This window comes from Anarrhichthys ocellatus, unplaced genomic scaffold (assembly GCF_004355925.1).
Source record: "Anarrhichthys ocellatus isolate YVR2014 unplaced genomic scaffold, GSC_Weel_1.0 scaffold5, whole genome shotgun sequence".
NCBI lineage: Eukaryota > Metazoa > Chordata > Actinopteri > Perciformes > Anarhichadidae > Anarrhichthys > Anarrhichthys ocellatus.
The window spans coordinates 5142896-5168107 of record NW_022280035.1 but is presented as its reverse complement, the minus strand read 5'-3'; the positions used below and the strand labels follow the sequence as shown (position 1 = coordinate 5168107).

General features: G+C 44.0%; 2 protein-coding genes across 3 annotated transcripts in view; one reads left to right on the top strand and one right to left on the bottom strand.

The window, feature by feature from the left end:
• Nucleotides 1–774: 774 nt before the first annotated feature.
• kdm5c (lysine demethylase 5C) lies at nt 775–18066 on the top strand. Of its 2 annotated transcripts, XM_031844317.1 has the most exons (29): nt 775–1127; nt 2789–2936; nt 3902–3979; nt 4088–4210; nt 4310–4480; nt 4702–4836; nt 6151–6207; nt 8515–8638; nt 8944–9218; nt 9312–9470; nt 10109–10228; nt 10347–10505; nt 11523–11704; nt 11854–12016; nt 12109–12228; nt 12317–12511; nt 12638–12819; nt 12932–13056; nt 13156–13303; nt 13378–13468; nt 13564–13946; nt 14064–14202; nt 14319–14498; nt 14746–14874; nt 14966–15733; nt 15879–15921; nt 16031–16230; nt 16727–16909; nt 16995–18066. In XM_031844317.1, the coding sequence occupies exons 2-29, from the start codon at nt 2793–2795 to the stop codon at nt 17001–17003; spliced, it is 4785 nt and encodes a 1594-aa protein (XP_031700177.1). In that variant the 5' UTR covers nt 775–1127; nt 2789–2792; the 3' UTR covers nt 17004–18066. The 2 variants fall into 2 exon arrangements, with proteins under 2 accessions (XP_031700177.1, XP_031700179.1); XM_031844319.1 differs by lacking the exon at nt 6151–6207 and having other exon boundaries at nt 776–1127.
• A 90-nt stretch (nt 18067–18156) lies between these two features.
• LOC116381859 (PDZ domain-containing protein 4-like) overlaps nt 18157–25212 on the bottom strand; it is a 16814-nt gene continuing 9758 nt past the window's right edge. The window contains exons 2-7 of the mRNA XM_031844321.1: nt 24711–25021; nt 24462–24549; nt 24276–24374; nt 24126–24188; nt 23640–23741; nt 18157–21805 (exon numbers count right to left, since the gene is read on the bottom strand). Of these exons, the coding sequence (XP_031700181.1) occupies nt 19802–21805; nt 23640–23741; nt 24126–24188; nt 24276–24374; nt 24462–24549; nt 24711–25021 (2667 nt within the window). The 3' untranslated portion in view covers nt 18157–19801. The remainder of the gene's footprint in view (nt 21806–23639; nt 23742–24125; nt 24189–24275; nt 24375–24461; nt 24550–24710; nt 25022–25212) is intronic.

Here is a 25212-nt window from a genome sequence, read left to right as displayed (position 1 = left end):
ATAAAGAGAAGTATAACTACAAGATCTATATAAGATGTAGGCTGCTTTGCATATCAACTCATAACAGAAGCCATTTTGTTATGATTGCAAATGTTGCATAACACCAGAAAACAACCCACAATCTCTTATTTAACTAGCTATCTTATTGCATTTGGATGGATAACTACAAAACTGATGCACATTGCCGATAAGCGATGCAGTATTAATAAATAATTCAGAACAATGAGTGGTAAAAAGTACTCATGGACTCAAATACACTGTGTGCTGATTTTTATTTAGGGGCTAGATGAATTTCCATTTAATGCAATTCATAGAGAGAGAAAAGTGTGATTTTTACTTGATTTTGACAGCTAATTAAATATAAATGCAGAAAACATGCAACCTGTACTTTATGCTAACACTATATAACGACATATATTATATATATATATATATATATATATATATATATACATTATATCCCTCCACCTCGGCCAGTGCTGCGGGCACACACCTGCAACAAGACAATACAGTACGAAAAAGCGTCACGTTTTCTTTTTATACAATGGTGTAATTCATATAACATTATGTATTTCAATTTTTTTTGTTAAAATTATTTATTTTACATTTTTATTTGTGATGAGAGTATTGCATGGTGGCACAGTTAATTTGACTTAGGAAACGACTCTACAGCCGGTCCCGGTGCAGTTACATGACTTGAATTGGCGTACGTGGGTACTACTTTCAGGGAGTAAACGTGAGGGACGTGATGTGAAGATTCTGAGGTTGTGCTTCGGTCGTGAGAAAAAAAGCTAAGATGGCGTCTCATCAAGAAAGATAGGATGGCTTGAAGAGAGTGATGATGTTGGTCGGGAAATGATTGATAACGAGATAATTGATGAAGTTTAGACCCTCGCTTACTATTAAACGAACTGCTGACATCCATGTTTTGAACCCGTGTGTTAGACAGAGCGGAGTATATGGAGAACTGAGGCTGGAAAAACGGTCAACTTTGCTAGCAGCGTCAAGCTAGCCAACTGGACCGAGCACAGCTGGCCAACGTTAGCTAACCACCAGTCATCACAACAACAGAGGAAGGAGAACGGCCACCGGCCCTATCACACCCCGGGACATCGAGGTGTCTTCGGGTCAGTTACGGGAATGCAACGACACGTTGTAGTGTAAAGGGGGGGTCAACAAATAACTGCATGTGGACATAGATAATGTTACATGTATATAAATAACGTTAACTATCTGGTTGATATCACAGTGTGGTTCAGTGTGGAGGCTAGGTTAGCTTGTCTGCGTTTACATTGAGTTTTGCCACAGCCGTTTAGTCAACGTTAGCTAACTATGCTAGTTAGCGTAACCTAAAGCCGTGGGAGGCGATGGGACTGGGCTGCGAAAAAGTGGAGGCCTTGATGCTAACATTAGCTGGAAGTTGCGTTTATCGCCTCTGATAGCTGAACAATAGACATAAATAGACTCCACGAATGACACCTAGCTAACCCACTATAAGTAATTGAATTGGATACATTTTCGTTTTTCTTAATTATTTTGCTAAGGCCGTCGCTGGAAGGTAAGGTCTTAACGTCAGTTCTCCCAAGTTTAGTAGCTAGTAGTTAGCTAACAGTTGCCAGTTAAGAAATGTGTATTATTGAGTAATGTTAATCAGATGGACATTGACATTTAAATGTCACCATTTGGCTTCATGCAGTTGAGTGACTTTTTATTTATTGTCATGTGTGTCTTTGGAGCGTGTTAATTAATGTGGCCCAACCTACTTGCGGGCAGTGATGCCTTCATGGCCTCCTCTATACCTTTTTGGGTTCATGGCCTCCACGCCATTGTTTGTCTGAAGGCCTTTGCAGAATCAGATAGATGACACACATGTCACTGAAATCCCAGAATCAAGTTGATGATAATGATTTTTATGCAAGTAATGCCCCAGGAAAGAATTTAATAAAAGACTATTATAGGAAGACTCGTGCAAACACATTATACAAAGCAATATTTATTATTCAAGTGCAAACTGAACCACTTGAGGGAGAAAAAAAATCAGTTCTGTATTTATATTTTGATTGTTGCTCAGTTCTGCGATTGATAAAGCAGTACTTAAAACGTTTGCCCCTTTCCACCCCGGGCCCTGAGCATGGCGTTTGTTTTGTTGTGTTGGGGGAGGGGTTTTCACAAGGACCACAGGGATAAAACAAATCCTCATCCTGAGATTAACCATGTCTCTTGTTATTTTCTAGCATGTAAAGTTTTGTGGGAAATATTGCACTACGAAACATGCAGAGGAACTAGTGGCCATATATTTAAAGCTGACAACAGTACAATGCCATTCTAGACCTGGAAATAGTATGAGCAAGAGTAAACAAATACAATTGTGTAGTAGCTGTATGATAGGCTTTTTATTTTCTTATACACTAATCTGTTGTACTCATCATCGAATTAATTACCTTTGTAAAATGTGTTTCCATTGACATTCATTTGGGAACATTTATTGAAAAACATGCTTTTTGTAAATGTATCTTCTGAAGACAAAATGTTGGCCCATGAACATACCTCAGAAATATCAGTTTCATTCAAGTCTGTGTTTTTACAGCACTCTGAACTTCCCTCGGGAATCTGGAGCTCATTAAGTCATGAAGAAACTGTAGATCAATTCAGAAAACAACAAATGCAACATATGCATGGCTTCAGGGTTTTAGGCTACTATCTACACATGAAAAACAAGAGTTGCATACATAAACTGCTTATTATAGTCCATTGACTCATTTTGTATTGTCTGTCTTCCTGTTTTCAGGGCAATGGAAGGAGAAGAGTTTGTACCTCCTCCGGAGTGTCCAGTGTTTGAACCGTCATGGGAGGAGTTTCAGGACCCCCTGGGCTACATTGCGAAGATTCGTCCAATTGCAGAGAAGTCTGGAATCTGCAAAATTCGACCTCCACCAGTAAATATTTGCTAATGCTTGGATCATGTTGAAGAAATGACATGCTCACTGGGTTCATTGTGTAACATTTGTAGCATGCACTGGGTTGAAAGTGTTTATGAGTACTAACTAAACGGTACGTGGACTCGCTGTTTTAGTCGATAGACGATGACAACGTTATGTGCATCATCAACAACAAAGAGCAGCGTGTTTAATATGAGATCAAATGACTGATTCCTACGGATGTTTGTGTCGTTTGAAAGGCATTATCAAAGATAGTGATTCAGCAGGGATTAATTAGTAGAATATTCATACACGAAGTAGCTATAAAAACAATAAAGCCGGTTTAGGAAGTAATTTACATACTCTGCCAGAACAAGATTTATATTTATGATTAGTCTCATTTATGTTCCACAAATTACATTTATTGCTTCTCTCACAACACTATGATTAGCTGTCATTTGTAAAAAAAATGTAATTAGGAAATAATTACATTGTTATCAGAGTTTCATTACAGATTAAAACATTTTAACAGGATGTTTTTGCAGCAGAGGATGGAGAGGTTTACTGGAGGAAAACTGCAAATGGTGTGTAAATTAACACCACAGCACTGCTTATCTTTAATGCTTGGTGGACATAATCATACATATGGTAGTTCCACTAACTGACGGTGCAGTGTCTTTAGCAATGATCGTTTCTTCTGAATTTATTGGTGAGGGGGAAGGCTTTTCATTGCTGATAGTGTGAACTTCAGTTGTTTTTTAGTAGGCCGCCTTGGTTATCCGTCCTGGTTAAAGCTGGGCCAAGTTCTTGAGCCTTTAAGCCAAAGTAAAACCGCCAGGGTTAAGCCCAAACTAAGGACCCTAATTTATTTATATCCCACGTCCATATTCATTTGGTAATTTTAGTGAGCTCCTTAAATGTTAGACGTCACCATCAAAGCATAAATTACACAAGTTTAATTGCATGTCTTTGCTCCCAAATAGGACTGGCAACCGCCGTTTTCAGTGGAGCTGGATACATTCCGGTTCACACCCCGCATCCAGAGGCTTAATGAGTTGGAGGTAAGTTTCTCTCCTTTCCCTTGCATTGTACATTGTTGATAGATGATTGAAGCTGACAATGGAATTGGCCATAGTACTCATGGTGGTCCCTCATGCATCTCATTTTAGGCGGAGACCAGAGTGAAACTTAATTATTTGGACCGCATCGCCAGGTTTTGGGAGGTCCAGGCATCCTCCTTGAAAATCCCACATATTGAAAGGCGCATCCTTGATCTCTTCAGCCTGTCAAGGGTAGATATTACATGAATTGTTTTTACTGTAAAAGTACGTTTGAAGTTAGATGTTTTTGTTGCTTCGATATGATTTTCTGAACTTGCTTTTCTGTTCCAGATCGTGACCGATGAAGGAGGTTTTGAGATGGTCTGTAAGGAACGGCGCTGGGCTCGTGTGGCCCAGAGGCTTGGCTACCCTCCAGGCAAGAATATCGGTTCTCTGCTGCGCTCGCACTACGAGAGGATCGTCTACCCCTTTGAAGTGTTCCACTCTGGTGCCAGCATGCCGGTAACACTCTACACATTCCCGTCTGTCCTTTTTGTGTTACCAGGAGTGATGAGTTAATAGATACCCCTGAAAACTAGTCCGTTTGTGAAGAGGAGCTAAGTAACTACTTGATGTGTTTTACACGTTGTTTTGATCAGAATCAAAAGACTTAGTATGGTACATCATATATATATATATATTTAAGTGTTTTCATCTGAACTCTCTTTTTATTTCGTTTCTAGCATTGCAAACCAAAGCACTATGATGGTGAGGAGGTGGATAAAGAGTACAAGCCACACTCCATCCCCCTGCGGCAGTCTGTGCAACCATCCAAAACAAGCAGTTACGGACGCAGAGCAAACCGCTGCCAGCCTGACGTGAGTGACAGTTTCTATTCCGACTTGTCATTCAATAAATTTGCATACCCCTATGACCACAAACCCTATACTGAACTGTACTTTGGTCACTTAAATATGCTTTTTGGATCACATTTCCGCATGCACACCGCTGCCTCAAAACCATTCAGAAATAAATAACATTGTTGTTTATTCAGCTGCTTTTCAATAACACGGGTTTGGGTTATTGTGCAACTAATCTGTCAAAGAGGAATTTGTTTAAGTAGTGGCACAAAGTGTGAATTTCAACCTGGGAATGTATTTGAAGACATAATATCGAGTCACATTGTTGGTTGCTGTTTTTGAACACAGCATTCAAAAGTCGCTCCAACTCGGCGAGAGAGAGAGCGCAGCGTTGGTCAAACGAGATAGAGAGTGAATGAAGAGGGAACGTGAAAGCCGTGAATCGGAAGAATAAAACATAATTTTCTTGTTTCATGTCGGTTACGTCCTAAAGCCCCAAAAAAGGTCTTCTTGAGTGTCCCATGCTGTCGTGTTATTAACTTTTGCAGTGCTTATCCATGAGCCCGTGCGCATCGGTTTCAGTGGCAGTGTCTGGAAGATGTCACTCAGAGCGCACCCCTGCTCGCTTACTCTCCATCCCGCCATGCTGCTTTGCTTAACTCTGCTCTTCTGGCTCTCTGTTCCATTGCTTTGTGTTCTGCTTTGTTCACCCACTTCCTTCCATCTCACTGGCAGACACACAATTGTTTATTTCATCAGCCTCATATTAGCACAACTTTTTTTGTTTTTGTTTTGTGTTTCATGAATACAACCATTGCACAGTTCAACTTCTGGACTGGCCATCATTCTGTTTTCTCATGCTTGTTACATGCAAACCCACTCTCACCCCATGTTGTTAAAGCCTGTACGGCCTACACATTCTGTATATGAATGCACAATTACTTTATAGAGAACAACTTTTTAGTAATGAACTGAGATAACAGAAGTATGGTTGGCTCAAATAGGCTGCTTTTTATAATAGTTCAGCTTGTGTTAAGAAAATGCTGAACTGTATCCACGTTTATCAGTTAACATGCTGGTCCATTGGGCTGCAAGCTGAAACAAACACACCTTAGATTATGCAATCATATCCAAAGAATTACTCAACATCCCAAAATATACTTAATGTTGAATTTGAAGGAAATATTTCAGCATCTAGATGCACATCATTTCTCATGTGTCCCAGTGACAACTAGTGGCTCTTGTGTTTTCCAGGATCTCTCCCTTCCTCTCTCATCTCCTTTGTTTCCTCCTGTCTTAGTTTATCATTGCTGTTGTTGTCTCCCCTTGCAGGGTCCAGAGGATCTGGCCCCCCATCCTCTCACCACTGGCTCTCAACTCATCTCTGCGGTACTGCCTCTCGAGCACATGAGCTCAACTTCCGCCCCGCTCTCTTCCTGCCTCTTTTCCTAAACCACCTCACCCGCTCTGAAGTTGCTTTTTAACTAACCACTGAAACGTTTTCATTAACATGCGACCACACTTCTCAACCTGATAGGGTTACATGACTATTGCATCCTTTTTAAAAAGCCATATAAAACTGTGGTATTACAATGACGGGGAATGCAAGTTATTAAATCACCATTATCTCCCAGATCTAGACCAGACGATGAACACAGAGAGAAAGATATCCCTGGCCGTTTTCTACAGTTTTTAATTAATGTTGGACAAAGGTGTTTTGGATTTCTCTGCCAAAAACTAATGTGTTAAATGTCCTAAATTGCACACACATTCAGTTCAACCTCAATAGCCAAACACACTTTTTCTTTTTCTTTTTTTTTTAGAGTTGTGGGGCGGATGCTCTCTCTCTTTCTCTCTTTCATCCATGCTCTGTGGTTGCACTTGGCTTGAAATGCTTTGTGGCTGTCTGTGTGCCTCCTGCTGCTTTGCCTTAGTCTACTCACTGTAGCAGCTACCAGTGTGGCTGCAGGCGTTCTCACACAACCTAGTAGCTTTAATTTGATTGGGTTTGACTTGCAGAGGACCATAATCTGAGGATAGACAGTAAGATATTGGAGTCTTAAATCACTGAAGCATCCAAGTCTTTCCAAGTTTACTTGTTCGATTGTCCTCCACCATCGAGCCCTGCTGATCTGATTTGTTGTCTACTGCCTCCGATCCCTGTCCTACTTATATAGTCTACACAGAAATTATACAAGAATGTATGGGCAGCCAAAGTTACATTTGCAAGACGGAAGAGGGTGCAACTGCACACGGGTGGTGAAGTCCAAAACTCACAGGCTTCTTTCATAATCTTTCTTGGGGAACAAAGTCTTGAATGATCTCTTTTGTGGCATTGTTTCCAGTTTTTGTGCCTCGAATGGCACGAATAAAATTGTCATGACATGCATACATTCTTCTTGTTGTGGGAATACAGGTTTCATTCTGAGTGCACACAGACTGATTTCTATGTGCAAGTAGAAGCCAAACCTCTCGGATTAGATCTGAACTGCATGTTTGAAATACGAAGCTCTGAGTTGGAACCTTTTTTTGTGCTTTTTAGATCTGCTGATTATTGAAAGTGACGTTAAGACCTTCGGTGTTTCTGTCTACATTGCTGAATACATGTGTCGTGTTTGCTGTTTGCAATCATATGGCAGAGTAGAACTAGAGTCCAAAAGTGTAGCGCAAAAATAATTTAATAGAAGGGAGGGAGTCTAAAATGACAAATAATTCACCACAACTGTTAAGTGTAACTATTATTGCGTTTTAGCGATGTTTGCAAACAGAAACCCTGAAATATTGTGAAGGAGCTTTAAACTTTTCACAGTTTTCACCGGATGTCTCCACACATCCAAAGGCTGCAAGAAAACAAGGTCTATGGCTGTTTAATATGAAAAAATAAAAGGTCCTCTTGGGATGAGAACAGGTCAGAATACGCCTTCATTAGTAGAAAGTGAGAAGAGGAAATGTGATGATCTCTAAGAATGCAGTGGTGTCGAAGCTGAAGTCAAGAACACTTAAGTTGTCCGAGAGAAATCCAAGTCAGCAGTTTTTGAGATCAACTTCAGGCAAATCCAAGACCATGTTAAAAAAAAAACACACATTCAATACTTTTAATACTCTGTTGAGTCAGGCGTGATGATGAAATGTGATTGGAACAGGAAACAACTCTGATCCACAAGCTAACTATTTAAGGATTAAATCTTTCCACACAATTGTGCATAAGACTACATGTCTGAAGTGAGGACACTGCAGAGAAACACATAAATGGGAAATAAACATGACGTGCCTTTTGGGTAATATGAATAATTAATGTCGAGGCTACAGCTACTCATAATCAGCTAATGTAACTCCTCCAACTTAAGCAAAAAAACAACTCATTAAACGGTGGATATTCAACTTTTTCAAAATACTTAAATCTTCTAACGCATCATAATATTTTAAGTAAATTTGACAATTCGAAAACTCACTTTATGATTGCAACTTCTGGTGATTGTGTGTTGTGGTGGTGGGTCTTAACGTTTAAGCTTTCACTGTGATTGCTGCTAACTTTTCCTTAACTTCTAACCGAGCATAATCCCTCCTTGTGACGGCATTGCTGTGCTCTCATGTTTGTTCTGCGTTTGGCCTCGATCCTCGCTCGGTTCTGTGTGCTTCTGGGAGCGGTTGTTGTGTGTCTATGCCTTCATGACGGAAATGTACTTTGATCCACAGCCTGAACCGACAGAGGAAGACATCGAGAAGAACCCTGAACTGAAGAAGCTTCAGATCTACGGCGCAGGGCCGAAGATGATGGGACTCGGACTCCAGGCAAGGTACAAAGGCATCAGGAAGAAAGGTAAGTCCCGGGACCACAACCTGAACTTCAACAGCTTTTTAGACCCATTTAGTAAAAGCTACAAGGTAAACGTAATGTTGAGATACCTGGAAATTTGGAGGCAACACTGCATCACAACAATTATTTTTGAATCAACTAAAGCAACAACTTAAGACCGAGACAAGTCCTCAATTATTAGCTCAGTTAAATAACTTGTGGGCGTTGGAGAGCTTGTCTTTGGTTTGGATACAATCAAGCTGCCAACTTGGAGCCCTGTACTCAAAACACTCCTTTATTTATTTATTTATTTATTTATTTAATTTTAGATGAACTGCCTCAAACTGTTACCATCAAGGACAGTGTGTCTCCGCCTCCTGGTGATACCTCGGTCAAAGCGGAGCCACCGGAGCCTCAAGAGAAGCCGAGTGACAGCGGTACATCGAGCCCCCAACCGCCTCCTCCGACCATCACAGTGAAGACAGAAGTGAAGAAGGAAGAACCACAGGTAGAGGGTGGTAAAGAGGAGGGGGACAATGTTACAGATGGACCGTGTACCAAAATGACCATGAGGCTCAGACGCAACCTCGGCAACCCGCAGTGTGTAAGTAGACCAAATGATGTGAACTCCAACACGACTGATTAACAGAGGCACACAACGGCGAGGTAGTAATTCTAGTTTGTCACTTTTTCAAAGGTGGATTCTTTTGTGTGTCGGATGTGTGGTCGGGGAGACGATGACGAGAAACTGTTGCTGTGTGACGGCTGCGATGATAACTACCACACCTACTGTCTGCTGCCCCCGCTCACAGATCCGCCCAAAGGCAACTGGCGTTGCCCGAAGTGTTTGGCAGAGGTAAGTAAAGATGTTCTGTGTGACTGTAACGCACCATCAGTGTTCATTTTGGCAGCTATTTTAGACTTTGTCTTAATCTTGAGACAAAAATACTTATTAGATTAAATTATAGTTTAGTCATTGTTTTACTTCATAGTTATGGTCTAGACTCTAGTGTTAGTCGTCGACAACTCAAAACGTTTTAGTCCAGTATTAGTCGCAGAAAAATCGTTGCATTTAACTTTAGTTAAATTCGGTTCTCATTTTTGTCAGCTTTTTAAATTTTTTTAAATTTAATCTTGTGCCAATTGTCTTTTTTCATTATATTGAATATTTCAGTAAATCTAGTGGAGCCAAAACAATATTTTTTCATTTTAGTCACACTTATTCCACATTAAATTGTATTTTATCTGATGAAAAACAATGATTAAGAGTGGATTCTATCATCCTTTGAAAGATATAGCATGTTCACTATCGTCACTGTTGGTGTTATTGAAGTTGTTGTCATCGTCTTAGTCACAGAAGAAAAGCTTGTTGACGAACACATGTTGTCATGTTTTTAATTAACGTAATAATCACTGTATGCCATGTTTTGTTGCGTTTCTTCGCCACAAGGCGAATCTTTGTTTATGATTCTCTCACTTTCTAACTTTTGTTAGGAGTGCAAGAAACCTTCAGAAGCATTTGGCTTCGAACAGGCCACACGAGAGTACACGCTGCAGAGTTTTGGGGAAATGGCCGATGCTTTCAAAGCGGATTACTTCAACATGCCTGTTCATGTGAGCGCAGCCACACAAGACATCACCTCTTCACTGTGAAGCACATCTCTGATGGCGCAACTAATCTCTAGCCTCTGTGTTGTTGTTGTTGTTGTTGTTGTTGTTGTTGTCGGTGTAGATGGTTCCCACTGAGCTGGTGGAGAGAGAGTTCTGGAGGTTAGTCAGTAGCATCGAGGAAGACGTGGTTGTTGAGTACGGAGCGGACATCCACTCCAAAGAGTTCGGCAGCGGCTTCCCGATGAACAATGGCAAGAAGGAGCTCACAAAGGAAGAGGAGGTATGCTCATTGTTGTTTCTGTGAAGTATTAGCTTGAAGGCTCATCAACGTTAAAGTGATGTGTCAAGAAATCCATCTGGGCCGTTTCAGAAGGCTGGTTTTGTGAAAACTCTGAGATGAGGGAAACTCTTCAATTCTGGGTCTGTCTGTCTCTTCTCTCTTTCAGAGCCATACACATTGTTTTATTTCCTCTGACACAAACGATTTCCACATAAAAGTGTTTATTGAAGGTTTACTCTGTCAAAGTCTAAATCCTGGTGGGTTAAATTTGTTACTTTATGCCCTCAATCAAATATATGTCGCTCTCAGCTCATAATAAAACCTCAGCATGTCCTTTTTTTATACCACTGAAATGTTTCTCAGTTTAAATCGTAAAAGTCGGTGTGAAGCTTTAGACTCGTATGAGCAATGAATCGTTATCTCAGTCACTCATGATGCGATTTGTTGCACTTATGGAACATAATTCCTACAATATAGGCGATATGTTTATTTCTTAGTCAGCCGGATCGTGTTGCACCCAAAAAAGGAGCGTTTTAGGCTGCATATAGTCTAAATGTGTTTTAACAGCATTTCAGTGATTGTGTTTAAATTTGCCACATTAGTTTAAGTATCTTAAGTAAAGCCACTGAATGCTGTTGAGTCACGCTCCAATGAGATGTCTCAAATTTAAAAGTGACAATTTGAACCTTGAAATCAATAATCGATGAATGATCGATATAATTTGCTGGCCCCTGTGTTTTGTCCCCATCAGATTCAAATTTACCAAATATATTTAAAATGTTGCTTAACTCTATTATGTTGATTTAACATACTCGGAGTTGATTAAGCAATCTATTATTGGCTGTTCTGGAATAGAAAACTCGGTGTTTCCCTTTAGAAAAAGTTTGATTTTACAATGTTTTCAAAAAAGTAATGGTGTAGTTTAGATGGTACCTGTATTCAGGTTGTTTCCAAACCGTTTCATAATCCTAGTCCAGTGCTTATTCTCAGTGCACACTGTTTCCTCTGTCTGCTCAGGAATACGCCCGCAGCGGCTGGAACTTGAACGTGATGCCCGTGCTGGAGCAGTCGCTCCTGTGCCACATTAACGGAGACATCTCTGGGATGAAGGTGCCCTGGCTGTATGTCGGCATGGTGTTCTCAGCTTTCTGCTGGCACATCGAGGATCACTGGAGCTACTCCATCAACTACCTGCACTGGTACAGAATCCTTTGTGTGTATTGTTTGGGGTTTTATCAGTTACAGCTTGTAACGTAGAGAATATATGTTGCCTGGAACGATAATTTGAGAGAAATACTATAACGTTCCCTCTCTGTTGTTTGCGCTCGTGCCGAACTTTCATCTCTAGGGGTGAACCCAAGACGTGGTACGGGGTTCCCTCTGTGGCAGCTGAGCGACTTGAGGGGGTGATGAAGAAGCTGACGCCAGAGCTGTTTGAGTGTCAACCTGACCTCCTGCACCAGCTGGTCACCATCATGAACCCAAATATCCTCATGTCTCACGGCGTACCGGTCAGTCTCGCATAAACACACGTGCACTCAGCAGAAACATGGTCGGGTCAAACGTTTTTCTTTGACTGACCTCAGCGTTTTGTGATTGGCAGGTTGTTCGTACCAACCAGTGTGCTGGCGAGTTTGTCATCACCTTCCCCAGAGCCTACCACAGTGGCTTCAATCAGGGATACAACTTTGCTGAAGCCGTTAACTTCTGCACTGCGGACTGGGTACGTCTGTTTACGCTGTCTCAAGTTGTCATTTCACATCGTTCACAGTGCTGCGTAATCAACATCCCTCTTCTCTCTCCCCTCTCAGCTGCCCGCTGGCCGGTCCTGTATTGAGCACTACCGGCGTCTAACGAGGTATTGTGTGTTCTCCCACGAAGAGCTCACCTGTAAGATGGCTACCAGCCCAGAGAAGCTAGACCTCAACCTGGCTGCAGCGACGCACCGGGAAATGTTCATTATTGTTCAGGAGGAGAGGAAGTTGCGAAAGGGTCTCATGGAAAGGGTGAGACACAGAAATGGATCCTAGAGAGTGTTTGTTTCCCTATTTATTCACTTAACATGTGTAAGTGAATAAATGATACAACATGACATCTGATTGTCTAATAACATCTGTGTGTTGAACCTGCAGGGCATCACTGAAGCAGAGCGGGAGGCATTTGAGCTGCTGCCCGATGACGAGAGACAGTGTGACAATTGTAAGACGACGTGCTTCCTCTCGGCTCTGGCCTGCTCAAACTGTCCCGAGAGACTGGTGTGTCTCTATCACACTCAGGATCTGTGCAACTGCCCCACTGAAAAACTCTACCTCAGGTATTTATCTCTCGTGTAGCTGTGAGTGTGAGCGCATATGTTTTTCAGTGAGCCGCGATCCACTGAGTGACAAGTCTTTTTCTAATTTGATCTCTTCTCCCGTCACTTTCAGATACAGATATACCCTCGATGAGCTGTTAGCCATGTTGCATCGATTAAAGGTTCGCTCCGAGTCCTTTGACTCCTGGGCCAACCGAGTGAAAGAGGCACTTGAGCAGGAAGAAGGAAACAAGATAGGTGGGAAATCAACATAAATGTATCCCTTAAAACTTTGTTTCAAAATAATATTATGATCTTAAAACAAAGCGCTAAGACCAAACGGTTATTGATTTGCAGGAATTGACGACCTGGAGATGCTGAAGACGGAAGCAGCGGAAAAGAAGTTTCCCGACAACGAACTTCTGCGGAAACTCAACACTGTTCTTAAAGACATAGAACGCTGCCAGCGGACCAGTACTGAGCTCCTCAGTAACTCAAAGACCGGGTAAGATGGAACGTCTACTCAACATTTACACTAACTGTTACAGTTGCATGCACTTACTGATTGCATTCCTTTAGTGAAAGTAAGATGACTTCGGCAGAGCTGAAGTCCTTGGTAGAGAAGATGCAGAACCTGCCCTGTGTGATCGCCCAGCTGGAGGAAGTGCAGGTGAGACGTCACTCTGAGTAAACTAGCTTATATTTTTGTTGTACTTTTTTATTTCGTACACTTGCGCTTTAACTCTGTACCGTCTGATTTTCAAGGTGGTTCTGCGGACAGTGGAGGATTTCCAGAGCCGGGCTCAATTGCTGGCCAACGACAGGGACTGGAGGAGGGACTCCTCGCCACCTGAACAGTTGCAGAATTTGTTGGAGCAGGGGGCTGAGCTGCTTGTTGTGGTGCCGGAGTGCAGTTTACTCCAGGGTCTAAAGGAGCAGGGCCATTGGCTGGCAGAAGTGAGGTGCACACTGGGTACAGAAGGAGGGGAAAGGCAGGAGGTGATGTTGGATGTTCTGAGAAACCTGATGGAGGCAGGCTGCAACGTACCCCAGAGTGTGTCCGTGGAGACGGCCATGGCAGAGCTACAGGAGCTGCTCACCATCGCGGAGCGCTGGGAGGAGAAAGCTCAGATCTGCCTCGAGCAAAGGTACGACCAACCAGTCACACATACACTTTTGTCTTTCAGCCGCCATGGGGGGTTGTCATCCGTTTGCAACTAGTTTATCCTGGTGCAATGATGTCAACATTTCTTTTGTTCTTTCAGGCAAAAGCATCCTCTCTCCACTCTGGAGGCAATAGTAAATGAGGCCCAGCTAATTCCAGTCAAGCTGCCCAACATTCTCGCTCTCCAGGACTGTCTCACTCGAGCACGCGCCTGGGTAACGGACCTCGAGGAGATCCAGGTAGCAAAAACAATCTTTGTTATTCTACCCCCTCTGTAATGGTGTGATTTGTAATTACATTGACATTTTCAAAACATGCTGCACCTTCATGTTGTAACGTTGTTCCTTTGGTGCAGAATGGGGAGCATTACCCGTGCCTGGATGACCTGGAGGGCCTGGTGGCTATTGGAAGAGACTTGCCGGTCTTCATGGAGGAGTTAAGACAGCTGGAACTGCAGGTAGCCAGCGCTCATTCCTGGAGGGACAAGGCCACCAAGACCTTCCTGAAGAAGAGCAGTCAGCACAGTCTGCTAGAGGTGAGCAACGCCAATGAAATGAATAATTACTGTATGTTAAAATTGTACTTGAAGGGAAAATTTGCCACCTTTTTTTATTTGGATGTCCAATCAGAGCTGATGGTAAATGCAGCCCACTGAAGAAATCAATTCCTTTTTTCTGAATACACTACCCACCTTAGCTTTAAATAGACAATATTTCTGTCAACATAGAGCAAAGAGTTGTCTGTATAGACAGCATGCGTTAAACTGCAGTGTGGCCCTGCAGGTGTTATGTCCGTGTGCTAAAAGGAGAGAGAGACGAGATGAGCTGGAGCTGCTGGACGAGCCTTTAGATGATTCTGACACCAACACTCTGGGCCTCTCTGCTCAGGACCTGAGGGACCCTGCCGCTATTGTGAGTTTATTAAACATGTTATTGTTCATTTTGAATCTCTAACATAGTAAATACTAGTTTTGTGAACTTGTCGTGTGTGCCTTGTCTCTAGGTGATGGCATTCAAAGAAGGGGAGCACCAGGAAAAGGAGGCACTGCTACGATTACAGAAATTGAACATGTGCAAATCTGGACTTAACGCCACAAATTGCAAGGAGAACAAGGAGGACAAGGAGAACGGGAGGTGGGAGGACGCCATGGAGACGGACACATCCAGCCACTCGGAGGACTCTGTAAAGGAGAACGGTAACGGTAACCACACCTGCACCGCCCCTCCTCAGTCGGTGTGCGTGTGTACCGGTCAGCCTCGTGCGCCTCAGCTCCGCTGTCACCTGTGTAAGGACTGGTTCCACGGGGGCTGTGTTCCCTCTCCCGCCCTGCTCCCCTCCTCCGGACCACCGGTGAACCCCCTCTGCTGGTGGGACTGGGACTCGCGCTTCTTGTGCCCGCGGTGCCAGCGGTCACGGCGCCCGCGCCTGGAGACCATCCTGGCGCTGCTCGTCGCCCTGCAGAGGCTGCCGGTGCGTCTGCCCGAAGGAGAAGCGCTGCAGTGTCTCACAGAGAGGGCCATCACCTGGCAGGGCCGAGCCAAGGAGGCCCTAGAGACACCGGAGCTGCAGCAGGCACTCCAGCGGCTGCAAGAACTTAAAGAGACTCTCCATTGTGAAACCGAGAAAAAGGAAAACGTGGAAAAGGACACAAAGGGGAGCTCGGTGATCGTTTTATCGGACTCCGAGGGAGGGGAAGTAGAGGAAGGAGTCATTGATCTCACAGACGAGAATTCACCTAAAAAGAACACCAAGGAAAGCAACGGCACTCAGGTTAACACCTCATTCTGACTCTCTTTATGATATTAAACCAAATATAGACTGCTCACTGTAAACTGACTCAAATACACTGAATTGCTTCTTTCTCATCGTACTGTATCCAACCTGCCTGTTCAATACAATGCTTGTTTGCCCATAGGCTGGATGTGAAAATGGCATCAGCAAGAAGTCAAATATTACAGGTAAGAGGGTGTTTTCATTTTCAAGTAAATGTCAAAAGTTGAGTTGCGCAGCGCCTCACGCGAGACGGCAGTCCTCACAACGTTTCCCTTCTGCTCTCGTCCCGCTCAGGCGTGGGCTCTCTGCTGCCCCTGCTGCCTCTGCTCAGAGGCCAGGTGGTGGAGCTCCTACCAGCCACCGAAGTCCAGCTGGAGGAGCTGCAGCTGGAAGGAGATCTGCTGGAGGTGTCCTTGGACCAGACGCTCAACATCCACAGAGTTCTGCAAGCTGCTTCTGTTCCAGAAAGAGAAACACTGCGCACACTCATTCAGGTCAGGAGAACAAACTTTGACCTTTTAAGAGGAAAATATCCTGCATTGTGATATACTTCGTTACTGAGATATGAAATGACCAATATTCGTGGTAGTATATTTTTGCTGTGTCGCCCGGCCCTATTTATATTCAGTTTTATTCACCTAAATGCTTAAGTTTATCCTTTAAAGCACAGCCGACATGTTGAATGCATTTCCTTCCTGTCAAGGTCTAAAACCTGCATTGTTTACAACCACGTTTGCTTGCTGTAGCAGTCTTCTTCTTCTTCTGTGGGTACATTACTGCCACTTGTAGATCAGTGGAGTAGTGTGAAACTATTGCCATACATGTCTCATGTCACAGATGATGTAAAAGTATGCAAGAGTTTGTACTTTTTACGAGCGTTCGTATCATTTAGGAGGAAACGATAAAATGAGCTGCTGTGTTTATTGCCTTGTTACATTTTTGTTGATGTCTGCAGCTTCCTCTCTAATATTCTTGTCCTCTCTCTCTCAGATTGAGCTTGAGGAGCAGAGGCGAACTAACCGTGGACGAGCCAAGGACTCCAAACGAAAGAGAAAGGGCCACAGAGGAGGCAGCGGGGACAGGGCCGGAGAGCGGTCGCTGGACGCCTCCGAGTCAAAGAAAACCTGTCCCCTCAGCCCCTCCCCTCGGTTACCTGTCCAGACCAATCCAGAGGTAACTGCCCCCTTTTTAGCTGTTGTAGTTTTAAAGCTTAAGCTTTATTTGAGATAAAACATGTTTTGCTTTTCTCCATTGACAGATTTTGTGATATAGCCAACGCTGGATCTCTGTTTAGACGGATTAGTCGGAGGAATGCCAGAAGAAAAGTTCTAGAAAGATGCAGGACATCCCCATCCCTGTCCCCTACGTTCCTCCTCCTCCTCCTCCTCCCTCATTCACACATGCAGGCACTAACGGAGCAATGACTCTTCTTCTACACTCCACCGTCTCATCCTAAACTCAGCCATATCTCACCCGTCTTGATTTTTTATTTTTTTTTCTCAGACTCGCTGTCTTACCCAACCCTTTACTCTCGACCTTCCCTGGACTCATTTTTCCTGTGAACATATTAAGACTGTGTTGGACCGATGTGGGACGTACCGCAATAGGAGTGTCTTTGGTCTAGAGTTGTCTCTGAGGTCAGTCAGTATGCTACGTTTTCCCAACTGTATTAAAGTTAGTTCAACCGAAGCCCGTCTCGGCAGTTGCCGTTTTCCTTCACTTGAGCCCACTCGTTGAAGTTGGATAAGCTTTGGGGGTGTATTTAGGCCGTTCTGTTTGGGCATGGATCCTGAAGCTGAAGTACAGCGAGGGTTTTGACTGCTGATCTCGGACAACAGCGCCGCGGTCACACTTGTATTTTTTTAGTTGTATTGACTCTTGTGTTTGATGCTGTTTTGAGGGGACACGCATTTTGAATAAAAGTACGTTTTGGGAAGTGTTAAAAACAGGCATTAATGTTTTTGGTGCTACTTTCCCAAAATGGATATCTGTACCTCTTGGCTTTGTCTTTCTCCTCCCTTTCCTCCCCTTGATGCCTTTTTTAAAATTTATTTTTTTTAAGCGACCCCTCCCTTTTGGCTCAATACTTTATTCCTTTAAGTCTCACCTCCTTTTCTCCCTCCCTCGTTCTCTCTCTTTGCAAATTAAGGTAACTTCACTGTAACTCACTTGTCACAACTTATTTTGTTTCCTGGGTTCAAATATTATTATTATTATTGATATTGCAGACACACAGTTGTCGTGGGTTCGTGTATAAACTTTTCATTTTAATGTTGCCTTTGTTTCTTTTCACTCTTGTTAGAAAAATAAAGGTTTAGAATTGTTTAGGACATGTTGACTCATTATTTCTAGTCTTGAAATGCTTCAGTCCTGAGATCAGTAACGGTTTCATTCCAGCAATTAGACACCACCAAAGTGAGTTTCATGATCACAGCATTTATTTAGAAAAGCTATCACTGGAAAATGGCTGACACAAAACTGACGTCACAATATTGAACGAGTACACCATGTTTTCATCAACTATGCTAGCGTTTAAAGCAAGTTAGAAAGACACACACAACTACAGTATGTTAAAGGCTTTCAGTTTTCAAACAAATATTTCTGCCTCAATATCAAACATGCATGTAAGCCAAATACAAATCAGCTTTGTTCACAGGGTTTTCTGAACACATTCTTGGTAGTTATTGTCGTTCTAGGTACTTTAACTGGATCATCATCCAGAGGCTGGTTCTGAGAGCACATCATCGGCAAAAATCTCAGAATCTTGAGAACGGAAAATCCAGAGTTGAAGTAGCTGTAGACCCAATTAACAGGGACAGAAGAATAATCTTAATTTGCAGTGAAATAGCCTTGTTCACAGTCAACATTGAAATGAATTATATTTGCATACTGACCAAAACTCATTGGTCCAGAAAAAGCATTTTGCACTTTTGAAATGGCAAAACGTATTTTGATATTTTATTCATTTAAATAGCAAATGGGCCTTTTTGAATAACACATCAAATGTTTTCTGTGCTTTATGCGGCACAGTGTGCCCTTCTAAGAAAAGAAAATGGTAGGCATGTCAGTTGCTCTGTGCTTCAGTGATTACCTTCTCAGCTAAAGCAGTTCAGCTTCTTTTTTTTATCGCTTTAAAAATTGTGCTGTACAGTCAAGTCTGCCTGACGGGAAGGCACCGCTCAGTTCCTCTTTATCAAAAAGCATCTGTGGTCTGACAGTTTGCATTTCCTGTATCACAACGAAGGAGCATTTATACATGAACACTACAAGAATGGGAAAAAAAATGTTTTATCTACAATAACTGGCACACAATAAAAATGTCCGTCAACAAAGAAAACTTCATGGACACTAAATATACAGTTTTATGGCACAGAAGTGACTTTTTCTCATCCTGTTTTCACAGCTGCTTGGTTCTAAGCCGCACTTTTAGTTTTCCTCTTTCTGTTCTTCATAAAAATGTAGAGGCCTGCAAAGATGACTTTTGTGCAAAGCTCTAATGTACAGCAGGTGGTGCTATCTCTCCTTTATGGAAGAAGGCAGATCTCGTGTGGTGACTCATTTCTAAATGTGCTCCCTCTGAATATGTTTCAAATGGTCTGTAAGTCTGCCCACTTGACCACCTACACGCGCTTCTTTCCTGTCTTGTGCATTGACTGCATGACGTCCGGGTTTTAAATGTGACAGGTTTCTGTGAAAGGTAGAAGAATGGCACTTTATTAAAGCATCATGAAAATGTCTGAAAATTGTTTTCCTGACAAGTTAAGGTCCATTCAACCAGACGAAATGAAAAGAGGGATTCAGTGTATATCAAATATGCTGTAGTATAATTGTAAAATGTGTCACTTTTGTAATTCTGCATTTGCATATGGAATGCATTTCTGAAATGTAGCTTTGATTTGACACAATTGTAAATAATTCTCCAATCTAAACATGTTGAGTCCCTGCAGACAAATATGTGTGCCAAGGTGTAGGCCTACTGAAGCAGCATGTGTTGATCTTATAGGCCCCGTCGAAACACTTTGGCACCGTCTAATCTCTCCCTAACTCTCTGCCTCCCGTCTTATCTCAGACTGTGGTGACGGACAGCAGGGGGTTATATACTTTCTTCCCATCTGCAGACCTGGACCCATGGGCCAGCAGCTCCTGTATCGTGATCCAGTTGTCCAGGATTCTGCGACTCCGCTTCTTCACGCTCCTGCGGTGGCACAGCTCCAGGATGGAGGTGGGCTCCTGCTGCTGAGTTGTGCCCTGCTGTCCTCCTCCCTGCTCCCTCTCGCGCTCTCTCAAACAGTCGAGGCGGCTCTGCATCATGAACTCCCTGCGCCGCCGCTGCTCTCGGGCCTTCAGCAGCTGCTGCTTGCGCTCCTCTTTGCTCCAGTAACGGCCCATCTTCATTTCGCTCACGGCGTCGTCGTCCGTGGTCATGCCACTGCGCTCCTCTCGGATCTTCATGGCGCGCGCCTTCAGGAGGCGATCCCTCACGGGCCGCTTGGCCACGTAGCGAGAGCCGTCGCTGCGGATCTTCACCTTCCACTCCATACGAGGGGAGGCCGGCAGCATTGGAGGGGACAAGGGCACAGCTCCTGGGGCCTGAGCGACGTCTTTACACGTGCTACCCAAGCTCATTGGGCTGGCGTCGCCCCAGGTCTCCATGCTGCCCTCTCTGGGTCCACCGAGCCGCTCCGAGGTGGAGGGAGACCTCAGCTGCATGCAGCTCAGGTAGTGCTGAGGTGGCTTTGTGTCCGTCTGACGACGAGACAGGTAAGGGCTGTTCTCTGCACTGTATCCGCCAGACCTCTCAGCAGTCCCATTGGCTTTGGGGCTACTTCTCACCTCGCCATCTGAGCCCCGCCTGGTTCCTCTGTCCCGGGACAGGGACCTGACCTTAGCTCCGGGGCTGTATGTCTTAGCTTCGGCTCGTCTCCTGTGGGAGTGGGGCGAGTAGGGTTGGTTGAGGTTTGCTTGTGTGCCGTCGCCCCTTTCGCCCCTGGTTCCTCTCTCTCTCTGCCGAGGGGAGGATGGAAGCTGCGTACCTGCCGAAAGAAGAGGCTCTCCTCCCTCCAGGCTCTGTGTAGAGGGGGAAGGGTGCTGTTCGTTGACCAGAGGGGTGCTCCTGCAACTTTCCCCTCCAGTGTTGTAGGCACTCGTGCTGTCCTTATCCGAGCGCTCCCTCTCTGGGAGCTCATTGATGTCTGACAGAGCGTGGTGACAGGACTCCTCACTGACCAACGTACCACTAATGTCCAAGCGTCCAGCCCCTGCACTGGCTCCATTCATGTCCTCGAGGGGCCAAGCCTTCAGACAACGCTCCCTCAGCTGCTGCATCTTCTGCGCCCTCAGGATGTTACGACACTTGAACTCCAAGTGCCGCAGTTCCTCTTCCAGGAGGGCCATTTCGTGCTGCGTCAGGCTCTCGTTCCTGTTCACGTCCAGTGAGACACCTTCCTCTTGGGCCAGCCCCTGACCTCCCAGTGGCATCAGAGCATTGGTGATCTTCTCATAGTAACACTTGATTTCCAGGAGCTCTTTGTACCTCTCGCACTCCTCGTCAGTCAGCCCGGGCATCATCATTCTCACGGGATCGGTGGCGTAAGCCCTCTCCAATCGCTCCACCTGTTCCAGCCCTCCTCCGTTAACGCAGTCCAGCCCTAAGAGGGAGTCGGCGCTGAACTGGAGGTCCTGGGAGTGCAGCAAGAGCGGAGTGTCCCCTTGGCTGGACAAAAACTTGCGCATGCTCCCAGGAGTATTGGTGGCGTTGGTGTTGGAGGCACTAGTGTGGTCGTCTCCCAGGAGGTCGTGTTCTGAAGACTCCTCATAGCGCGTGCTTTCATCTGTGCGGCCCACCCCGCTGTCCAGCTCCTGGCTGTTGCTCAGCACCGTCTTGAGCAAATCAGGTGAATCCCTGTTCATCGAGCGGCCGAGGCTGCCTAGTACACCCCCACCAGCAACGCCGCCTGGTCCGGCACCCAGGACCGAGGTGCCGTTCCTCGCTCTGTGGCTGCTGGGTAGATGAACAGCGTTGTCCAGTGTGTCCGGGTCCAACTCATCTTGATCCAGCTGGTTGTCATTCTGGCAGGTAGAGGTGTATCAGTACAGGTGGTTGCATTTAGTTGATGGCATTGCGGTGGAGGTGTTAAGGTCATTGTTGAAGAGACAAACAAAAGACAGAAGGAAAGTATGCATTACAATGTCAGTGAAGAGACTAAATGTCTAAATGTCTTAGAACACGCCTGGATGAGATCTTTAACATAGAATATAACAATATTTTTTAATTTTTTAAAGAAGCATAAGCATTCACAGTTTTTTTTTGGCCACTTGGGGGCAGGGAAACAAGCTCCAAACCCACTATTGATATATAATCTTTGAAGTTGATATAATAAAGTTATTAGCCAACCTGTTGGCTATTTACACATAAAGCAGATATGGAGCGTTGTCAGTGTAAACAAATCGATTATATTTGTTATTATATTATTATATATATATATATATATTTAATGCTGAGTGCAGCACGTTTCTGAACCGATATAAGAGTAGTGCTCTTGTCTGTCACTAGATGGAGCCGGTGCTCTGTGAGATTTTAACATAATTTCAAAAAGCTTCTGTTGCATTTGGAAATGGAAAGCCATTGAGTAATCTGTCTGTAGAGGAAGACAAACACTCATAGCTCATGTTCATCTAAGCATCAGCTGTCTAATAAGGACACTTGTTTTTCATAGTCAAGTATTCATTATTGGACGATTAATGTCCATCGAGAATGATCCAATCTTTAGAGAAGAATAATACTTAATATTGTAGAACTGTTGTTGTTTCCGAGCTGTTTACTTTTCTGTATTGATTGGGATCAAATGAAATGCAAATACTTGAGCTTGAAAAAGTAAACAGTACTGATTGATCTTGGCTAATTGGTCTGATTGGAATGTGAGTTGCAGTGCAGACTACAGACAAAGTATTGATTATCTTCATTCTTATTCGTCGACAACCCCTTCAGTTCTCTCTCTTTCTGCCTCCAGACAACAGATCACGCTTTAATCTCTGCTTGTGCATTTCCCTCTGATGATTCTCCGTCCTCCCCTCGCTCTCTTGAATCTTAATGTGGGACCATGCCTTCGCAATATCAATCTTGTCAGCCTTTCACAGGTAGTGCTTGTGCTCATCTCTCAATACAAGGACATATTTAAACAGAGGAGAGGCTGTGTGTGTGTGTGTGTGTCTTTGACTTTGACCATTTTAACGAGTGCCTTTATAATCCGCCCTTTAGCTTCTTCTGTACAGATGCAGCATATAGGTTTTTGTATTCTCACATATATAATGTGTCCAACTGTTGTTGTTTTTTATATGGTAAGCAATGAAAATCTGTTTGAATGTGTCAAGTTGTATGTTTCCAAGTCATTTGGCGGAGGTGTGTTGAGGGGCTTTCGGTGTGTTATTGAGGGGCTTTCGGTGTGTCATTGAGGGGCTTTCGGTGTGTCATTGAGGGGCTTTCGGTGTGTGTTACAACGTGTGCTAGGAGAGTGACCTTGAGGGAAACAAAGCGGTGCAACATTTGCACTGTGAGTACAAGCGCTATTTGTCTTTGCCTCTCTCTTCACACTATCTGTGTACTCATCACCTCTTTGCTTTTCTAGCGCCCGTACAGCTTGCAGTACACAGCACACAGCAGAGCACCGAGCTCTTTGTCGTGTCCCCGATTTCTTTTCTTTCTGTTGTGAATCTCACGACTTAATGATTCCATAGAGCACTACTTACATATATATATATATATATATATACCCAATCATGTAAAGTAATTTCTTGCTCCATAAAGAGGGAGATAAGAGGGAGAGGATGTATTGTGTTTTCGGTCAGTATTCATACTGAGCCTTGCAGTGATCTCCCCTTAGACTGCAATATCCAATTTCCTCACCTCTATCTCGGGTCGTGCAAGGAGCAGGGAGACATTAGTGCTGTCCTCTCTGGTGAGAATAGCTACTGCCTCCTCTCTGTCCTGGATGTCCACTCCATTTATCTGAGAGAAAGACAGAGGAGAATTAAAACTGAGCTAATGTCACAAAAAGAAAGACCCCTCACACCAAGGCTAGATTCAATTAAATTACTGGATTCAGGGAAAAGAAATCTCTCTTTAGCTTAATAGCAGGATGATAATGAAATTCAATCTCTCATGAAATGATTTTGAATAATTGCCCCACTAAAAGCAATTTCCTTTAATATGCGAATAAGGCTGGATTAAAAGGGACTTGACTATTGTGGACCAGGGTTATCTTAAACTTTCATGCATTACGTAACTAAAGGAAAAGTAAAAAGCTGTTGCTGTGAAGAGTTATACATCTCTGTAGTATTGATAACATCATTTAAAATAATTCAAACCCCAGTACATTTAGTAAACTTGTACCTGTAGTATTCTGTCTCCTTTGCGGATGCGTCCATCTATTGCAGCGATGCTGTTTGGGTTTACCTGGGGGGGGGGGGGGAAGGATTTTTTAACAGCATAAAGAAATGGGAAAACTTTATTGAAAATTTGATTTCATAATACTCTCTTCACCTCTCCTACATATATTCCCAGGTCCTCCTCATCATCGGTTCTGTAACACACCGTCAGCCCGAGTTTATCCTGTTGGCGAGGCTTATACAGCTCCACCTCCTGAAGCAGTTGGGGAGAAGTGTGAGGATGTCAGACGGGCAACCACGGGGCAGCTTTTCTGTATCAGTTTGAGTAAAGGTCTCTCACCTCATATTCCAGTTCATCCTGTCTGTCCACTTCATGCTGAGTGATGTCGAAGTAATCAGTGGGGTCGTAGTATACCGGCTCTATGAAGCTGAGAATGACAATATTCAGAACATAATATTTCAGTAATTGGAGCAGCTTCAAACTTCAAATGTGTGAACAGAATGGCATGGACTAGAACCAAGACGGCAGATGAGCTCTGGTCTGACAGTCGGATATGCTGCAGAGGCCTATTAAACTGCTCCCACTCACAGTTCATTGAACAGATATGGCTCCAGTAACGGCGGCAGTGGAGGGGACGGCGGAGGGTCGGGTGGGGGTGGAGCACCACAGGGATGCTGGTTGCTGTTGCCCAGAGTCAACATATGCTGGAAGCTGATGTCTGTTTGGGTGCAGCTGTCTACACAGTCGGCCATACCCATGGTCACTGGCACTAACCCGCCGGGGGCCCCTGCCAGGCCTGCACGTCTGCGGGCCCCCCGCCTCAGTATGTTGGACAGCACAGGGTCCCGTATGTCCAGGGTGGGGTCCCCAGAAAGGCGGGACAGCTCCTTTCCATTAACCTGGAAATCAGTCAAGATCAAAATGGTGGATGAGCAGGAGGAGAAAATGAGAGAAGCAGCTAATTGAATTTACAGAGACTGTTTTGGTAAAGGAGGTTGAGCTTTAACATTCAGTGCTAGACCCAAATTCCAATGAGCTTAAAACATGTAACAGAGTAGCACATCCCACATTTCCAAACCAAGGAGGACAA